This window comes from Phyllobates terribilis, unplaced genomic scaffold (assembly GCF_046119375.1).
Source record: "Phyllobates terribilis strain yellow unplaced genomic scaffold, ASM4611937v1 Scaffold_11__3_contigs__length_659146591, whole genome shotgun sequence".
NCBI classification, from domain to species: Eukaryota; Metazoa; Chordata; class Amphibia; order Anura; family Dendrobatidae; genus Phyllobates; species Phyllobates terribilis.
In genome coordinates, this window is record NW_027362771.1 from 356469688 (window position 1) to 356484234 (window position 14547).

Consider the following 14547-nt stretch of genomic DNA (forward strand, 5'->3'; position numbering starts at 1 on the left):
GAGAAATCTTGGAGACTGGAGTGGGAGGTTCGGATTAAGGAGGATTTTAGTTTTAAGTCATTAGCAGAACGGAGGGCATGGGAAGGGTGGTAGACTGAGATGAGGGAGGAGATGTAGAGTGGTGCTGAATCATGGAGAGCTTTGTGGCTAAGAGTGATAAGTTTATATTGAACTCTGTATTGGATGGGCAACCAGTGCAATGACTGGCACAGGGAAGAGGCATCGGTGTATCGGTTGGAGAGGAATATGATCCTGGCTGCTGCATTCAGGATGGATTGGAGAGGGGAAAGTTTAGAAAGAGAGATCCTGATTAGTAAAGAGTTGCAATAGTCCAGATGAGAATAAATAAGAGCTACAGTAAGAGTTTTTGCCGAGTCTAAGGTAAGAAAAGTTCTGATTCTAGAGATGTTTTTGAGGTGTAGATGACACAAGCGATTTGATATGAGGAGTGAAGGAAAGATCTGAATACAATTATGACCCCAACACAGCGGGCTTGTTGCTGGGGAGTAATGCTGCAGCCATACGCAGAGATGGCAATATTGGGCATAGGTAGGTTAGTGGAGGGAGGAAACGCTAGAAGTTCAGTTTTTGACAGATTCAGTTTTAGATAGAGGGAGGACATAGTGTTAGAGACAGCGGAAAGACAATCACAGGTATTTTGTAATAATGCAGGGTTGATGTCTGGAGAAGAGGTGTCATCAGCATTGAGATAATTGGGTGTCATCAGCATAGAGATGGTACTGAAAACCGAATTTGCTGATTGTTTTTTTGTCCAATAGGAGCGGTGTATAAGGTGAAAAGAAGGGGGCCTAGGACTGATCCTTGAGGGACCCCGACAAAGGAGAAGGGGAGAGGAAGAAGAGTCGGCAAAAGACACAGTGAAGGAGCGGTCAGAGAGGGAGGAGGAGAACCCGGACAGAATAGTGTCCTTGAGGCCTATTGAGTGGAGTATAGTGAGCAGTAGCTGGTGATCCACAGTGTCAAATGCTGCCGAGAGATCTAGGTGAATCAACAGGAAGTAGTGACCATTAGATTTAGCTGTTAGTAGATCATTAGACTTTAGTGAGGGCAGTTTAAGTAGAGTGTAAAAAGCAGAAACCAGAATGTAAAGGGTTAAGAAGAGAATTATCTGAGAGATAGCTGATTAGACAGGAGTGGACCAGACGTTCCAGGAGTTTAGAGATAAAGGGAAGATTGGAGATTGGTCTGTAGTTAGCAGCACAGTTCTGGTCAAGGGCTTCTATGACTCCACTGTTTTATCAGCAAGAGATTATCACTACAGGACTAAAAAACTTTCATTCAACTTTCAGACTATCATTCCTCCATAATGAGTTCTGTGTAACCCTGCTCCAACCACTGTACACAGGCAGATATCTGACAATGTACACCGGAAGCTGTCAATCAGTGGTGTGGGTGGATTATACAGCGCATGCTTCAAGCTACAAAGTATGCTTTTCAACCCGCAAGACACCATCCAGTTTTTGGTGAGGTACAGGAGACGAGATAGATGTCCCAGAAGTAATGATGAACAGCACAAACATTTCTTTTAGCTTCACAAGTTTTTGACTAAGCAACATGATTGTCTTATGTTATGTTCATTTTAATTGTATTCAAGGAGTGTAACATTTTTTGTTTTTGTATCAACTTTGGTGAGTTGTGAGGCTTAGGCATCAGCGTATTCTGATTGTTGAGGCCCCAGCAGAAAAAGTTTGAGAAACCTCATGCTAAAAGTAGCTGAAAAGATGCATCTATTAAGCCTCTCCTATATATATATAAAACTAGGGGTGATTTTCAAATCCCTGCCTGATTTTTATTGGATTTCGCCTATTTACAATTACATAAGTAAATTCCTTAACCCTTTCCCGGATCTCTGCCACAGAGGCGGCCCAGGGCTCATTTTGAAGCAACCTAAACCTGAAAAATCGGGGATTATAGTAAGAGCTAGAGTTGTCATTCCCAACTCACTTTAAGCCAAGATATCTCTGGCTGGGCCTCGACTACACTAAATCGGTGATTCTGGTCTCAGTTTGAACATGCAATCCAGACAAAGATTATATCTCCCATTAAAATCCTTTTCAGACCACCAACAGCCAGTGAGAAAGAGGACCAGCGGGTCTGTGGGAAATCTGAAAGACTACAGCAAGGACAGTAGCGAGATGATGTGTGATCTCCTCTCGTCTCTGCTGGTGTGATGTATATTTATCTTTACACAAAGTATTTATAAAAAAAAAAGTTTAGAAAGGTAAAAAAAATCCAGTATATAGTATGGCCGTGTCCATAGCGTCCAAACCTATAAAATGAACATGCTATTTATCCTGCCCAGTAAAAACAAGAAAAGTCAGAATTGCTGTTTTATGATAATTTTCACTTAAAGTTGAATAAAAAATTCTCAAGTTCATCACACAAAAAATGAATCCTCACAGATACACTAACAAAAAAAAAGTTGCAGCTCTTTAAATATAGCTGCACATAAAAACTATTTTTGGGGGGAAAATTTGAATTTCATTGTTGAAAAAAAAAAAAAAAATCGCATACAAACTATACATTATTGGTATCATTGTGTCTGTGACAAACTAAGCTTTAGTTAAAGAGGTTGTCCACTACTTTTACATTGATGGCCTAGCCTAAGGATTGACCATTAATGTCTGATCAGCCGGGGTCCGACACCAGACATACTTTCACATTGATGGCCTATCCCGGCACCCTCACCGATCAGCTGTTATCTGTGCCGGCGACCCCCAGCCGGAAGTACTTGCCGAGCTGGCCATCTACTTGTAGTGGCTGCCGCGAAGTACTGCACATCCGCCTCCTTTTGATTTGAATAGGAGGTGGATGTGCAGTACCCTGCTGCAGACACTACACGTTGAGGACCAGCACGGCAAGTAAGTACTTCCTGTCGGGGGCCGCCGCCGGCACTGATTATCAGCTAATCGACGGGGGTGCCGGGATAGTCAATCAGTGTAAAAGTAGTCGACAACCTCTTTAATAATAATTTATTTACATAGTGCCAACATATTCCCCAGCACCTTACAATTAAGATGAGCATGCTATTCATTTCTTTAAGTTACCTGGTCTCACAAAATATGGAATGAAAACTAATCAAAACATCAGATATACAACAACTTATACTGCCAAGAATAAGCCCTCACACAGTTCCTCCAACACAAAAATAAAAATGTTGCATCCCAAAATATGGCGAATAGAGATGAGCTAATATATTACAGTGGAATTGAATGCTACTCAAATTTTACAAAAATCTGCATTTTTGCGTAATAAGGAATTTTTCTGAATCGTAATGCGCCATCAAAAGGGTATGAAAAAAATTTAAAAATTATTTTATTCAACTTACTGCTCCAGCCCCTCTGCTCTTTCCGGTCCTTGTCACATCTTTTGATGCCCGCTGCAAATGCTCCACATGTGCAAGTCACGGCACATGTCATAGCATTGCAACCTTTTGCACACTTGCGCAGAACCCTCCTAGGCCTAATCAGAGCCGAAAGTCCCAGCCTAGTGTGAAAGGCCTAGGGATTTCCGCTCTTGTAACGGGGATCAGAAGATGTGACAAGAGCCGGATGGTTGATTTCGAGTATTTACAGCTGCTCGGTGATGAGGTTAAATCGCTCCCGTGTGCATGATTTGCAACTATTTGACAGCTTTATTACATGGGAGGAATGTGTAAGAAATAGACATTCCTCCCATGTAATAAAGCTGTCAAACAGTTGCAAATCATGCACACGAGAGCGATTTTAACCTTATCACCGAGCAGCTGTAAATACTCGGAGCTCGGCCCGAGCATACTCGGACAGAACATACTCGCTCAACCCTAGGCCTGAGAGGTGTCTAAAGATGCAGATATCATTGAAATTGTGATGCCGGACACTTCGATCGGCGCTAAGCTCCCCCAACTCTTGGGCAGTACACCACTGTTTCCAATCCATCAGCTGTCTACCAGTCTGAGAGGCAGACAGGAATAGCCAAAGGGCCAGATTTGTCCTGTGGGCCACAGTTTCCCTAGGTCTGGTATAGAGCCATGTCCATCGGGTCATATTCTGACTTAAAAAATAAAATTGACGATTGATGGATGAAGTGAGCACACCCAGGCCACAGTGTTTCTTTTCTTTAAATTCTAGAACTTTCTTAACACAAGTAGTTGTAACCTCACATTATAGTGTCCTAAATGTTGTGATTGTTGCGGTCTGTGCCTTGTGTTAGCGTGCTGTAAGGATAGTGTCATGTCACTTGGTGCTCCTGGGAATCTGTGTGGGTTTGAGACAGATCTCCATTACAGCATCTGAAGAAGATGGATCATCTCATAATAATATTGATCTACTAAGCACATAGCCAGTTAATACATTGCTGGCATGGGAGAAAACCTAAGCAAACATTTGTGTTACAAGAAGAGACTGATTGCCAGAGCCATTCTGTCATTATTGATGTTTTGCTTTAGAGCAATATGGGACAATACCCAGCGTTCAATGATTAAGGACTATTTGAAAACGAGCACACATCATCCTTGGCTGTATTCCACAACTGCTCTAAAGCGTGAGGCTGGAAATTATCGTAGGTAAAAAATTAACTCCTGCATCAGCCTCACATTCTTCAGATTGCTGCTGTGTTCATATAGATCTGCGCTGCAGGTCTTCGGAGTTCCTTCAATCCATAAGCATCTTGTGTTCTTGGAAGGTTTTTTTTCTGAATATTTTGCGTTATATTTCATAAACAGTTGATTTAACTTTTCCACTTGTAACATTGTGCACATTTTTGAAAGAAAAGATATATGTAGAGTTACATGACAACTTTGTGGAGAATGAAAATATCAGATAATCTATGCATAAAAAGGTGATTAAAAATTGGTTAGTCAAACCATTGTAAAACTATTGTCTTCCTTTGCTAGCTTGTTATATGCTATTTAACTTTCACGAGTGAGGAAGGTATGTGTTCACATTTCTTGCTAAAAAGTGTTTCTTATAGTCCCAAAAACTATGATATGTATTTTTTTTTTTTTTAACCTTTTGTCAGCGTTTTATGGTTTAGCAAAATGTCTTCCATTTTTTTCCTGAATTCATGTGGCACAAATTACCAAACCCTATACTTTGGAGAATATAGATTTTTGTAAAATCTCAGGAGACTTCAATTCCACTCGAATAAATTTACCAATCTCGTTAGCTCTCTTCAGCTGGACACTATCCTAGTTGGGTGTGATAGGTCTATCTGATAATTTTAGTTTTTATTGTGAAATCAAGTGACAGATTTGCTTGAAAATATACTGTAGCTCTTGTCTAACAAATTATGACCTTAAAGAGAACCTGTCAGCTGCTTCATGGTAGCAAACCACGGGCAGCATGAATCCGACCTTGGCTGCAAAATTCTAAGCACATATCTTGGATAGCCAGAGCATTTCAGAGGAAACATACTTTTTAGATCTGGCCCAGGGAATATAGGAATAATTGAGACGTGTTTGGCGCGGCACCACTCCAGCTGATTGACACATCTCTTCCATGTGTGTACATAAGGAGAGACCTGTAAATCACCTATAATAGTGTGGGCAGGAGCAGCACCATACTAGTTTCATCTTTCTCTATGGTTGCAGACAGATCCTTAAACTGTTGTCTCAAAAATGCTGAAGCTGCTCCAATCAGGTACCCAGATTCTGATTCATGCTGCATGTGGTTTGGGCAGTATGAATCAACCGACTGGATCCCATTAACTGAAATAAATAATACTCTTTAGAGGAGTTCCTTTTGTTGGCCCTCAGCGTACATGTTTGTCATTTTGATCATTTTTAGAGTAGCGTGATCAAGGGAAGGAATTTAGAGTAATAAGAATTTCCCAAAATTTGCTCAATTCAAGGGGTAAAATTTGATTAGCATTGATCAAACTTAGTGAAATTTGAATCTGTGTTGAAGAGGTTAAAAAAAATAATTGTTGAACTTTCCTCTCTTTAGCCCTCCTCATACATGTCTCACTGCTCCCCGCCTGGTCCTCTGACTGGCTCCTCTTCTTTCATCTCACTCCTTGTGTTCTGGTGGACGCTTTTGCTGGCCAGGCCCAACATGGTTACGCTGGAGGCAATGCAAGTCAATGACATGAACCTCGCTCCAGCAAGCATCTCCTGGAATTTGACACATGTCATTGACATGTGTTGGGGTCCCCATGACCAAGAAGAGCCTAAGTTAATGCAGTGCCAATTTGAAGACCTGGAACGAGAAGAAGGAAGAGAAGTCAATTGGAGGAATAAATGGGGAGTGGTGGCGTGAGGGCAAAGTAGAGGCGATTAGGAGTGTGTTTTTTAAAATAAAAATTCAGAGGTTGGTGTCAGGAGGTCACCATACACATTAGATGGCTTGAAGAGTATGAAAAAGTAGTTACATACTTTTATTCACTGTGTATAGCCTGTTAAAGAAGCCAGAAGGAACAACATCTTAAGTCTTTTATGACTATGGCTTCTATTCTTGGAAGTGGTATTTTCCCTTGTAGAGAGCAATGTGGAAGCAGCTACCTAGAAGTAATCTAATTAAACCCTTTCCCACAAACTAGGAAGTTCTGTCCCTTTTAAGTGCCTGTAGTTACGTTTCACCCCAGACAGACATTTCCTTGCATTTCTTTGTAGGGATAGTGGCTGACTACCTGAGAGAGAGTAATTTACTCAAACACAATATATAATGCACGGTCTACATAGCAAATAAAATAGACAGGAAAGGCTGCTGACAGCTCCCATTTACATGATTTGCGCTTGGAAATAAAGTGAGAAATAGCAAATAAAAATTCTGTTGCAAGTTTTTTATGCATGTCTTTTAGTTGGATAAATTTACATAATTCCTTGTGTAGATTTTTTTCCCCATGTTTTCCTTCCATCTTGTAATTTGATCAGAAAAGCTGTAATTTTTTTTAAATGAAAAAATTGAAAGGTAAAAAAGGAAAATCCTTCATAAGACTCAACATAATCTTATTTTTCCTGTGTTTTGTACAGAAATTCGCAGAAGGGGATCCAAAGATTTGCCTTGTAAACCCTTACATTTATATGATACCCCATATGAACCATCAGAAAATGGATTAGAATCTGAAGGTGAAAAGTCATCTGGCCAACGGCCACCACGAGAGTCTAGACTGCCGCAAGATGATGAGCGGCCTCCAGAAGAGTATGACCAGCCTTGGGAATGGAAGAAGGATCGGATTTCGAAAGCATTTGCAGGTCAGTTGATACTGTACAGTCACCCAAATTAACACTAAGGAGGTTTTGTATGAGGACACTATGATCATGGCAGGAAGCTCCATTAACAGTACAGGAAAAACAACAGATATGATCTCAAAAGCAAAGGTCAGCCAGAAGAAATCCACACTCTGTATGTTTTGACCTTGCTTGCAGCACAGACTGAAAATTGACTTTGATTGCATTTGTCAGCTTTGTATATGAAATTCATCATTTTATGTTAAATCTGCGCAAATATCATGAAAAGGTTTCAGTGAAAACCGTCTATTGCCTGTAATTACAATTTATGTAAACTCTACTGCTCAAAACAATGGCCATGTAAATTCATTCCAGCCGCATAGATCTGTGTGTACATTTCACATGTGCTTGTATATAAGAGTCTGTCCGACAATCTGTCTGTCTAGCTATTTGTGTTGATTTTCCCCCTGGCTTACAGTACTTCTTCTGTTTGGTTTCGGTACACTGAAATATTTTACGGTAATATCAATAAAAATATTAATGAGAAAAATGTATACTGTGCACTTTTATTGTTTTCTGGCATTGATGTAGAGGATGTAATAACAGTTTAAGATTCAGCCATATTTTTTACTCGTAAAACTTTTTTTGTTGATAAGTTCATGTTTAGTTAGAAAGCGACCTGGTTAATAATTGAACTAAAACATAAAAATGTGAATGTAAAACATTGTGAAAACATTGAATAGCGCTAGTATATTACATATACAGTTATATGAAAAAGTTTGGGCACCCCTATTAATCTTAAGCTTAATGTTTTATAAAAATTGGTGTTTTTGCAACAGCTATTTCAGTTTGATATATGTAATAACTGTTGGACACAGTAATGTTTCTGCCTTGAAATGAGGTTTATTGTACTAACAGAAAATGTGCAATCTGCATTCAAACAAAATTTGACAGGTGCATAAGTATGGGCACCCTTAGTATGGGCACCCTTATCATTTTCTTGTTTTAAATACTCCTACCTACTTTTTACTGACTTACTAAAGCACTTTTTTTGGTTTTGTAACCTCATTGAGCTTTGAACTTCATAGCCAGGTGTATGCAATCATGAGAAAAGCTACTTAAAGTGGCCACTTGCAAGTTGTTCTCCTGTTTGAATCTCCTCTGAAGAGTGGCATCATGGGCTCCTCAAAACAACTGTCAAATGATCTGAAAACAAAGATTATTCAACATAGTTGTTCAGGGGAAGGATACAAAAAGGTGTCTCAGAGATTTAATCTGTCAGTTTCCACTGTGCGGAACATAGTAAGGAAATGGAAGAACACAGGGACAGTTCTTGTTAAGGCCAGAAGTGGCAGACCAAGAAAAACATCAGAAAGGCAGAGAAGAAGAATGGTGAGATCAGTCAAGGACAATCCTCAGACCACCTCCAGAGAGCTGCAGCATCAACTTGCTGCAGATGGTGTCACTGTGCATCAGTCAACTATACAACGCACTTTGCACAAGGAGAAGCTGTATGGGAGAGTGATGCGAAAGAAGCAGTTTCTGCAAGCACGCCACAAACCGAGTCGGCTGAGGTATGCAAAAGCACATTTGGAGAAGCCAATTTCTTTTTGGAAGAAGGTCCTGTGGAATCAGATGAGAAACCAAGATTGAGTTGTTTGCTCATACAAAAAGGCGTTATGCATGGCGGCAAAAAAACACAGCATTCCAAGAAAAACACTTACTACCCACAGTAAAATTTGGTGGAGGTTCCATCATGCTTTGGAGCTGTGTGGCCAATGCCGGCACCGGGCATCTTGTTAAAGTTGAGGGACGCATGGATTCCACTCAGTATCAGCAGATTCTTGACAATAATGTTCAAGAATCAGTGATAAAGTTGAATTTACGCAGGGGATTGATCTTTCAACAAGACAATGATCCAAAACACCGCTCCAAATCTACTCAGGCATTCATGCAGAGGAACAATTACAATGTTCTGGAATGGCCATCCCAGTCCCCAGACCTGAATATCATTGAACATCTGTGGGATCATTTGAAGAGGGCTGTCCATGCTCGGCGAACATCAAACTTAACTGAACTGGAATTGTTTTGTAAAGAGGAATGGTCAAAAATACCTTCATCCAGGATCCAGGAACTCATTAAAAGCTACAGGAAGCGACTAGAGGCTGTTATTTTTGCAAAAGGAGGATCTACTAAATATTAATGTCACTTTTCTGGTGAGGTGCCCATACTTATGCACCTGTCAAATTTTGTTTGAATGCAGATTGCACATTTTCTGTTCGTACAATAAACCTCATTTCAAGGCAGAAACATTACTGTGTCCAACAGTTATTACATATATCAAACTGAAATAGCTGTTGCAAAAACACCAATTTTTATAAAACATTAAGCTTAAGATTAATAGGGGTGCCCAAACTTTTTCATATAACTGTATATAGTCTCTTTATGATTGCACATGAAGCCATATATTACAGAGAGCTTACAATATAATATATCTTATATTGTAAGCTCTCTGTAATATATGGCTTCATGTGCAATCATAAAGAGACTGGAGATGATGTGAATCAATTGGCAGGACCCGATCCAGTGACCATTGTCACTAATTGTTACCGTCGGATTGGAGCCCTCTTACCTGACGGTACCGCTGGCTCTTGTTTTGATTAGCTTTCCTGGTGCGATGACATCATTGTGGCATGATGCGCATGTGACTTCTTTTGATTAGCCAGCCTGACCAGTAGCGTTTTGGATGCTGGCAGGTAGAAGGCGGTTGCTGGGCTCCTGTCCATGGACCACTGGACCAGGTTCTGCAAATTGATTTGCACCATCTCTAAATCAGCTATCAAAATGTCCTTATTTTAGAAGAGCCAGTTATCATGAAACTGGCCATTGAACTTACTAGCAGCATAATATAGCTGAGCAGAATAAGATTTAGTTTTATTGGAAAATATTAAATAAAACTTGCTACTTATTGATTTGAAACTCATGTTTTTTTATGTTTGAGAAAGACCGCCCACTGGACTCCTCTATGATTGACATAGACCCTTTTCTTCATATGTATCCATCTATCACTGATCAGGAGTACCAACAAGAAGCCATAGCCAATAATGAGCAGAGATCAAATGGAAAGAACAATTACCACTAGAGCTGCCCCTTCACACTTCTTACAGAAGCCGCGCCAGTTACTTGAATGTGACCGAGCACCAAGCCATGATGTTTGACTCCCAATCTCATGATTGGTGGGTATTCCACTAGCAAGTCTCCTAACAATCATTCTTGCACTTCTTTATCTTACAGAAATAAATGCAGTGTAATAAATCTGTGGAAAGTTTTGGTACAAATGTAATACTATTACTATACCATGAAATATAAATTAAGTTTAGTAACATGGATTAAAGCTTTGCCATCTGTACGGTGTCCCTGCACAGCACATGCAGTTCTATACTTAGTACATTGAAAACAGCATTTATTACATTTTCCATAGAAATCTTATTTGGTGGGTTTCATGGAAGTGTCCTCCATATGCACAATAGCTTGTGATCACCTGACTGCATGTATTGCCAGGGCTGTGCAGTCGGTAAGCCAAACCTCCAGCTCCTCAATTTCCCTGACTTCCGACTCCACAACCCGGCCTCCCTACTGAGCATGTACATAAAGTGCAGCACAGATTCATCTCAACTAAAAGCCGAGATCCTTAGATCAGGAACAGAACAGACATTTATAGGACACATCATAGGAACATAGTAACATAGGTTGAATAAAGACCTAGGTCCATCAAGTTCACCCTCCCTCCCCGAATTGTACTCCCTACACTAACTTACTAGCTAACTGGGACTAGACCTCACAAATATATTTTTTATTATTATTATTATTATTATTATTACAATTTTTATTATTGCTGCACTATTACAATTAAAAATGTAACAGTTTTTAATTAAATGTTTTAATTAGTTTTATATCTTGTATTGCTCTTGTCATTCTAATAATGATAATACTAAAATCCCTATGCCACAATCTGTTTATCTAGAAGAAGGCAAAAAACCCAGGACACATTCAGCCAATTTGCATCACAGGGAAAAATTTCTTCTTGACCCAGAAAAAAGGCGATCAGTCCAAGAACCCTGAATCAAACCTAATTGTGATACCAGTTATGTAATTACTATTACCGTATTAAATGTATTACTATAGGTGTAACATTTTGTCTAATTTAACTGTAGCCCATAATGTTATCTGTATCGAGGAAATCCTCCAGCCCTTTTTTGAAAGCTGTTATAGTGTCGGCCATCACTACCTCTTATGGTAGGGCATTCCATAGTCTGACTGCTCTGACTGTAAAGAACCCTTTCCTATATAGGTGCTGGATCGCCTTTATTCCACCCTTAATGAGTGACCCCTGGTCCTTGGTATGGTCTTTGGAAGGAAGAAGTCAAGTGCTAGTCCTTTGTACTGACCACACATATATTTATACATGTAAATGAGATCTCCTCTGAGGCGTCGTTTTTCTAAGCTTAAACAGGCTTAACTTTTTTTACCTCTCATCATATGAGAGGCTGTCCATCCCTTGTAATAATCTAGTTGCCCGCCTTTGAACTGACTCTAACTTCTGAATATCCTTTTTAAAATGTGGAGCCCAAAACTGGATCCCATGTTCCAGATGTGGCCTCACCAGTGATTTATAAAGGGGAAACAATACGTCGTGATCGCGGGATTTTATTTCTCTTTTTATACATCCTAAAATCTTGTTTGCTTTTGCAGCTGCTGCTTGATATTGAGTACTACTGCTCCGCTTACTTGTAACCTTCATAAATTTCCCAAATTCTTATGAAAACGTTTACAACACATACTGCACTGAACTACTGAGCTCAATGTATTCTATATTTTAGGAGTCTGAGTCAGTCCATTTTATACAGACTCCAACTCCACGAAAATGGACACCAACACTCAGTCCACGACTCAAACTCTATCACTGTGTATTACGCCATTTTTTTTTTTTTTTTTTATAATCATTCTGAGTTGAAAGGGGACACCTGTGTCTGTTTGCATTATTTTCTGCTATGGGCATCAAAGAAGGGATGAACATAGCACAAAATGCCACTAGCTTGCCTCTGAATGGTCGCCTTCTAACTGGTATATGTCACATGCAGTGACTGTTAGCCACAGTTTTGTTTGCAAAATTCCTATCCGGTTAAAATCAACTAATCAATACTTTGCATCTCATATTAATTTAGGATGGTGACCTCAAATTGAACATGTTGTTCAATTCTCTACCCTGGTGTATTTTGAATCAAACTTGAGATGTTTTTTTCTATATGGGGAAACTTTTTATAGAAATGGTATTTTTCCTTACTAAACTCATATTCCAGATATTAAGACTGTGCCAAATTGTCATTGACAGAAATGACAATAACATGTTCTGGCCAGTTAGACTCCAGCTCTTCTTGTAAGTGAATGGGAAATCTCATTAGCTCCCATTACACTGACTAATTCCTGGAGACACTGTTAATAAGAAGCATCGTTCATTTGCGATAACTAATTTAGTGTGTAGTCACAATGTCTGGTTGTGATTAAATTTCCTAGGAGTCGAAATATAAAACTACTTCATGATTATTTTTAGTTTTGTACTTTTTATAATAGTCTGCTTTATGTTGAAAGTGTCCATGGAGAAAATGTCATGCAGGATTAACGTGACTGTGATAAGTGTTCCTTATTCAGTTTATTGTGACAAATATTCATTTACCCCAGATTGGTGAGCTAAAAAGTTAGAGGTTTACAGCTCAAAGCAATGTACCTTCTAGCATGCTATCATTTCCATATACAATTCTGCACCAGTATATTCTGTCAAGTGAGTAGGGGTGGTGTAAGAGTAGGCCAAGAGCAATGTGATGTCCCATAATGGTTGCAAGGAATCTGTCACCAGTATTTTGTTACCTAATCTGAGAGCAGCATAATGTAGAAACAGAATCCATGATTCCAGCAATGTGTCATTTAAAAGGCTGCTTGCTGTAGTGTTGATAGAGGAGATTAACACGAGAGGACTATCAAACATGTAGTCCAGGGAATTGTAGAGAGTGGCAATCACAGACAGGCAGGAGACAGATATGACAGTATGCCCACAGCCGTCGTGTGTGCCCCAGCTCTGACACTGAGCGCTGCCTCGATCATCTAGTGTCAGTGTCAGGCACAGACAGAAGACGCAGCGTTCACTCTGTGTCTTGGAGACAAACTGATAAACTGGAAGCAGAAATATCTACAGGTAACTATGACATAGTGGGAATAACCGAGACATGGTTAGATGAAAGCTATGACTGGGCAGTTAACTTACAGGGATACAGTCTGTTTAGAAGGGATCGAAGAAATCGGAAAGGGGGTGGAGTCTGTCTATATGTAAAGACGTGTCTAGAGCCTACAATACGGGAGGATGTATGGGAGGGAAATGAGGAGGTCGAGTCCTTATGGGTGGAGATACATGGGGCAAAAAACAATAATAAAATTATCATAGGAGTCTGTTATAAACCACCAAATATAGCAGAAGCCACGGAAAGTCTATTAATGAGACAAATAGATGAAGTAGCAAAAAATAACGAGGTGATTATTATGGGGGACTTCAACTACCCCGATATAGACTGGGAAACCGAAAGCTGTAGATCTCAGAAAGGAAACAGGTTTCTGTCAATTATCAAAGACAATTATTTGTCACAACTTGTGCAGGAACCAACTAGAGGGACGGCCCTTTTAGACTTAATATTAACTAACAGGCCAGACAGAATAACTGAGGTGCAGGTCGGGGGGCACCTGGGAAATAGTGACCACAACATTATACAATTCCACATGTGCTTCAGTAGGGTGCCCAGCAAGGGAGTCACAAAAACACTGAACTTCAGGAGGGCAAAGTTTGATCAGCTAAGAGATGCCCTTCACCTTATAGACTGGGATAGTATCTTTAGTAATAGGAGCACGGATAGAAAATGGGAAATTTTCAAAACAGTCCTACATAGTCACTGTAGAAGGTACATACCTTATGGGAATAAAAGGGCTAGGAATAGGAGGAAGCCAATGTGGCTAAATAAGGAAGTCAAGAGGGCAATGGAAAACAAAAAAATGGCTTTCGGTAAACTTAAACAAGAAGGCAGCGAGAAAGCGCTAATATCTTATAGGGAAAAAAACAATCTGTAAGAAACAAATAAGAATAGCAAAAGAGGAGACAGAGAGACTAATTGCCAAGGAAAGTAAAACGAATCCCAAACTGTTCTTTAACTATATAAACAGTAAAAGGATTAAAACTGATATAGTTGGCCCATTGAAAAATAACCTGGGTAAAATCATAGAGGGTGATGAGGGTAAAGCAAACCTACTCAATAGCTTCTTCTCCACTGTTTTCACAA

General features: G+C 39.7%; 1 protein-coding gene across 3 annotated transcripts in view; it reads left to right on the forward strand.

Annotated features, from left to right (window-relative positions):
• The window catches only part of SHF (Src homology 2 domain containing F), a 331977-nt gene that overhangs the window by 161731 nt on the left and 155699 nt on the right, over positions 1–14547 (forward strand). For all 3 annotated transcript variants that reach the window (XM_073652898.1, XM_073652899.1, XM_073652896.1), the window contains exon 3: positions 6971–7192. In XM_073652898.1, the coding sequence (XP_073508999.1) occupies positions 6971–7192 (222 nt within the window). The remainder of the gene's footprint in view (positions 1–6970; positions 7193–14547) is intronic.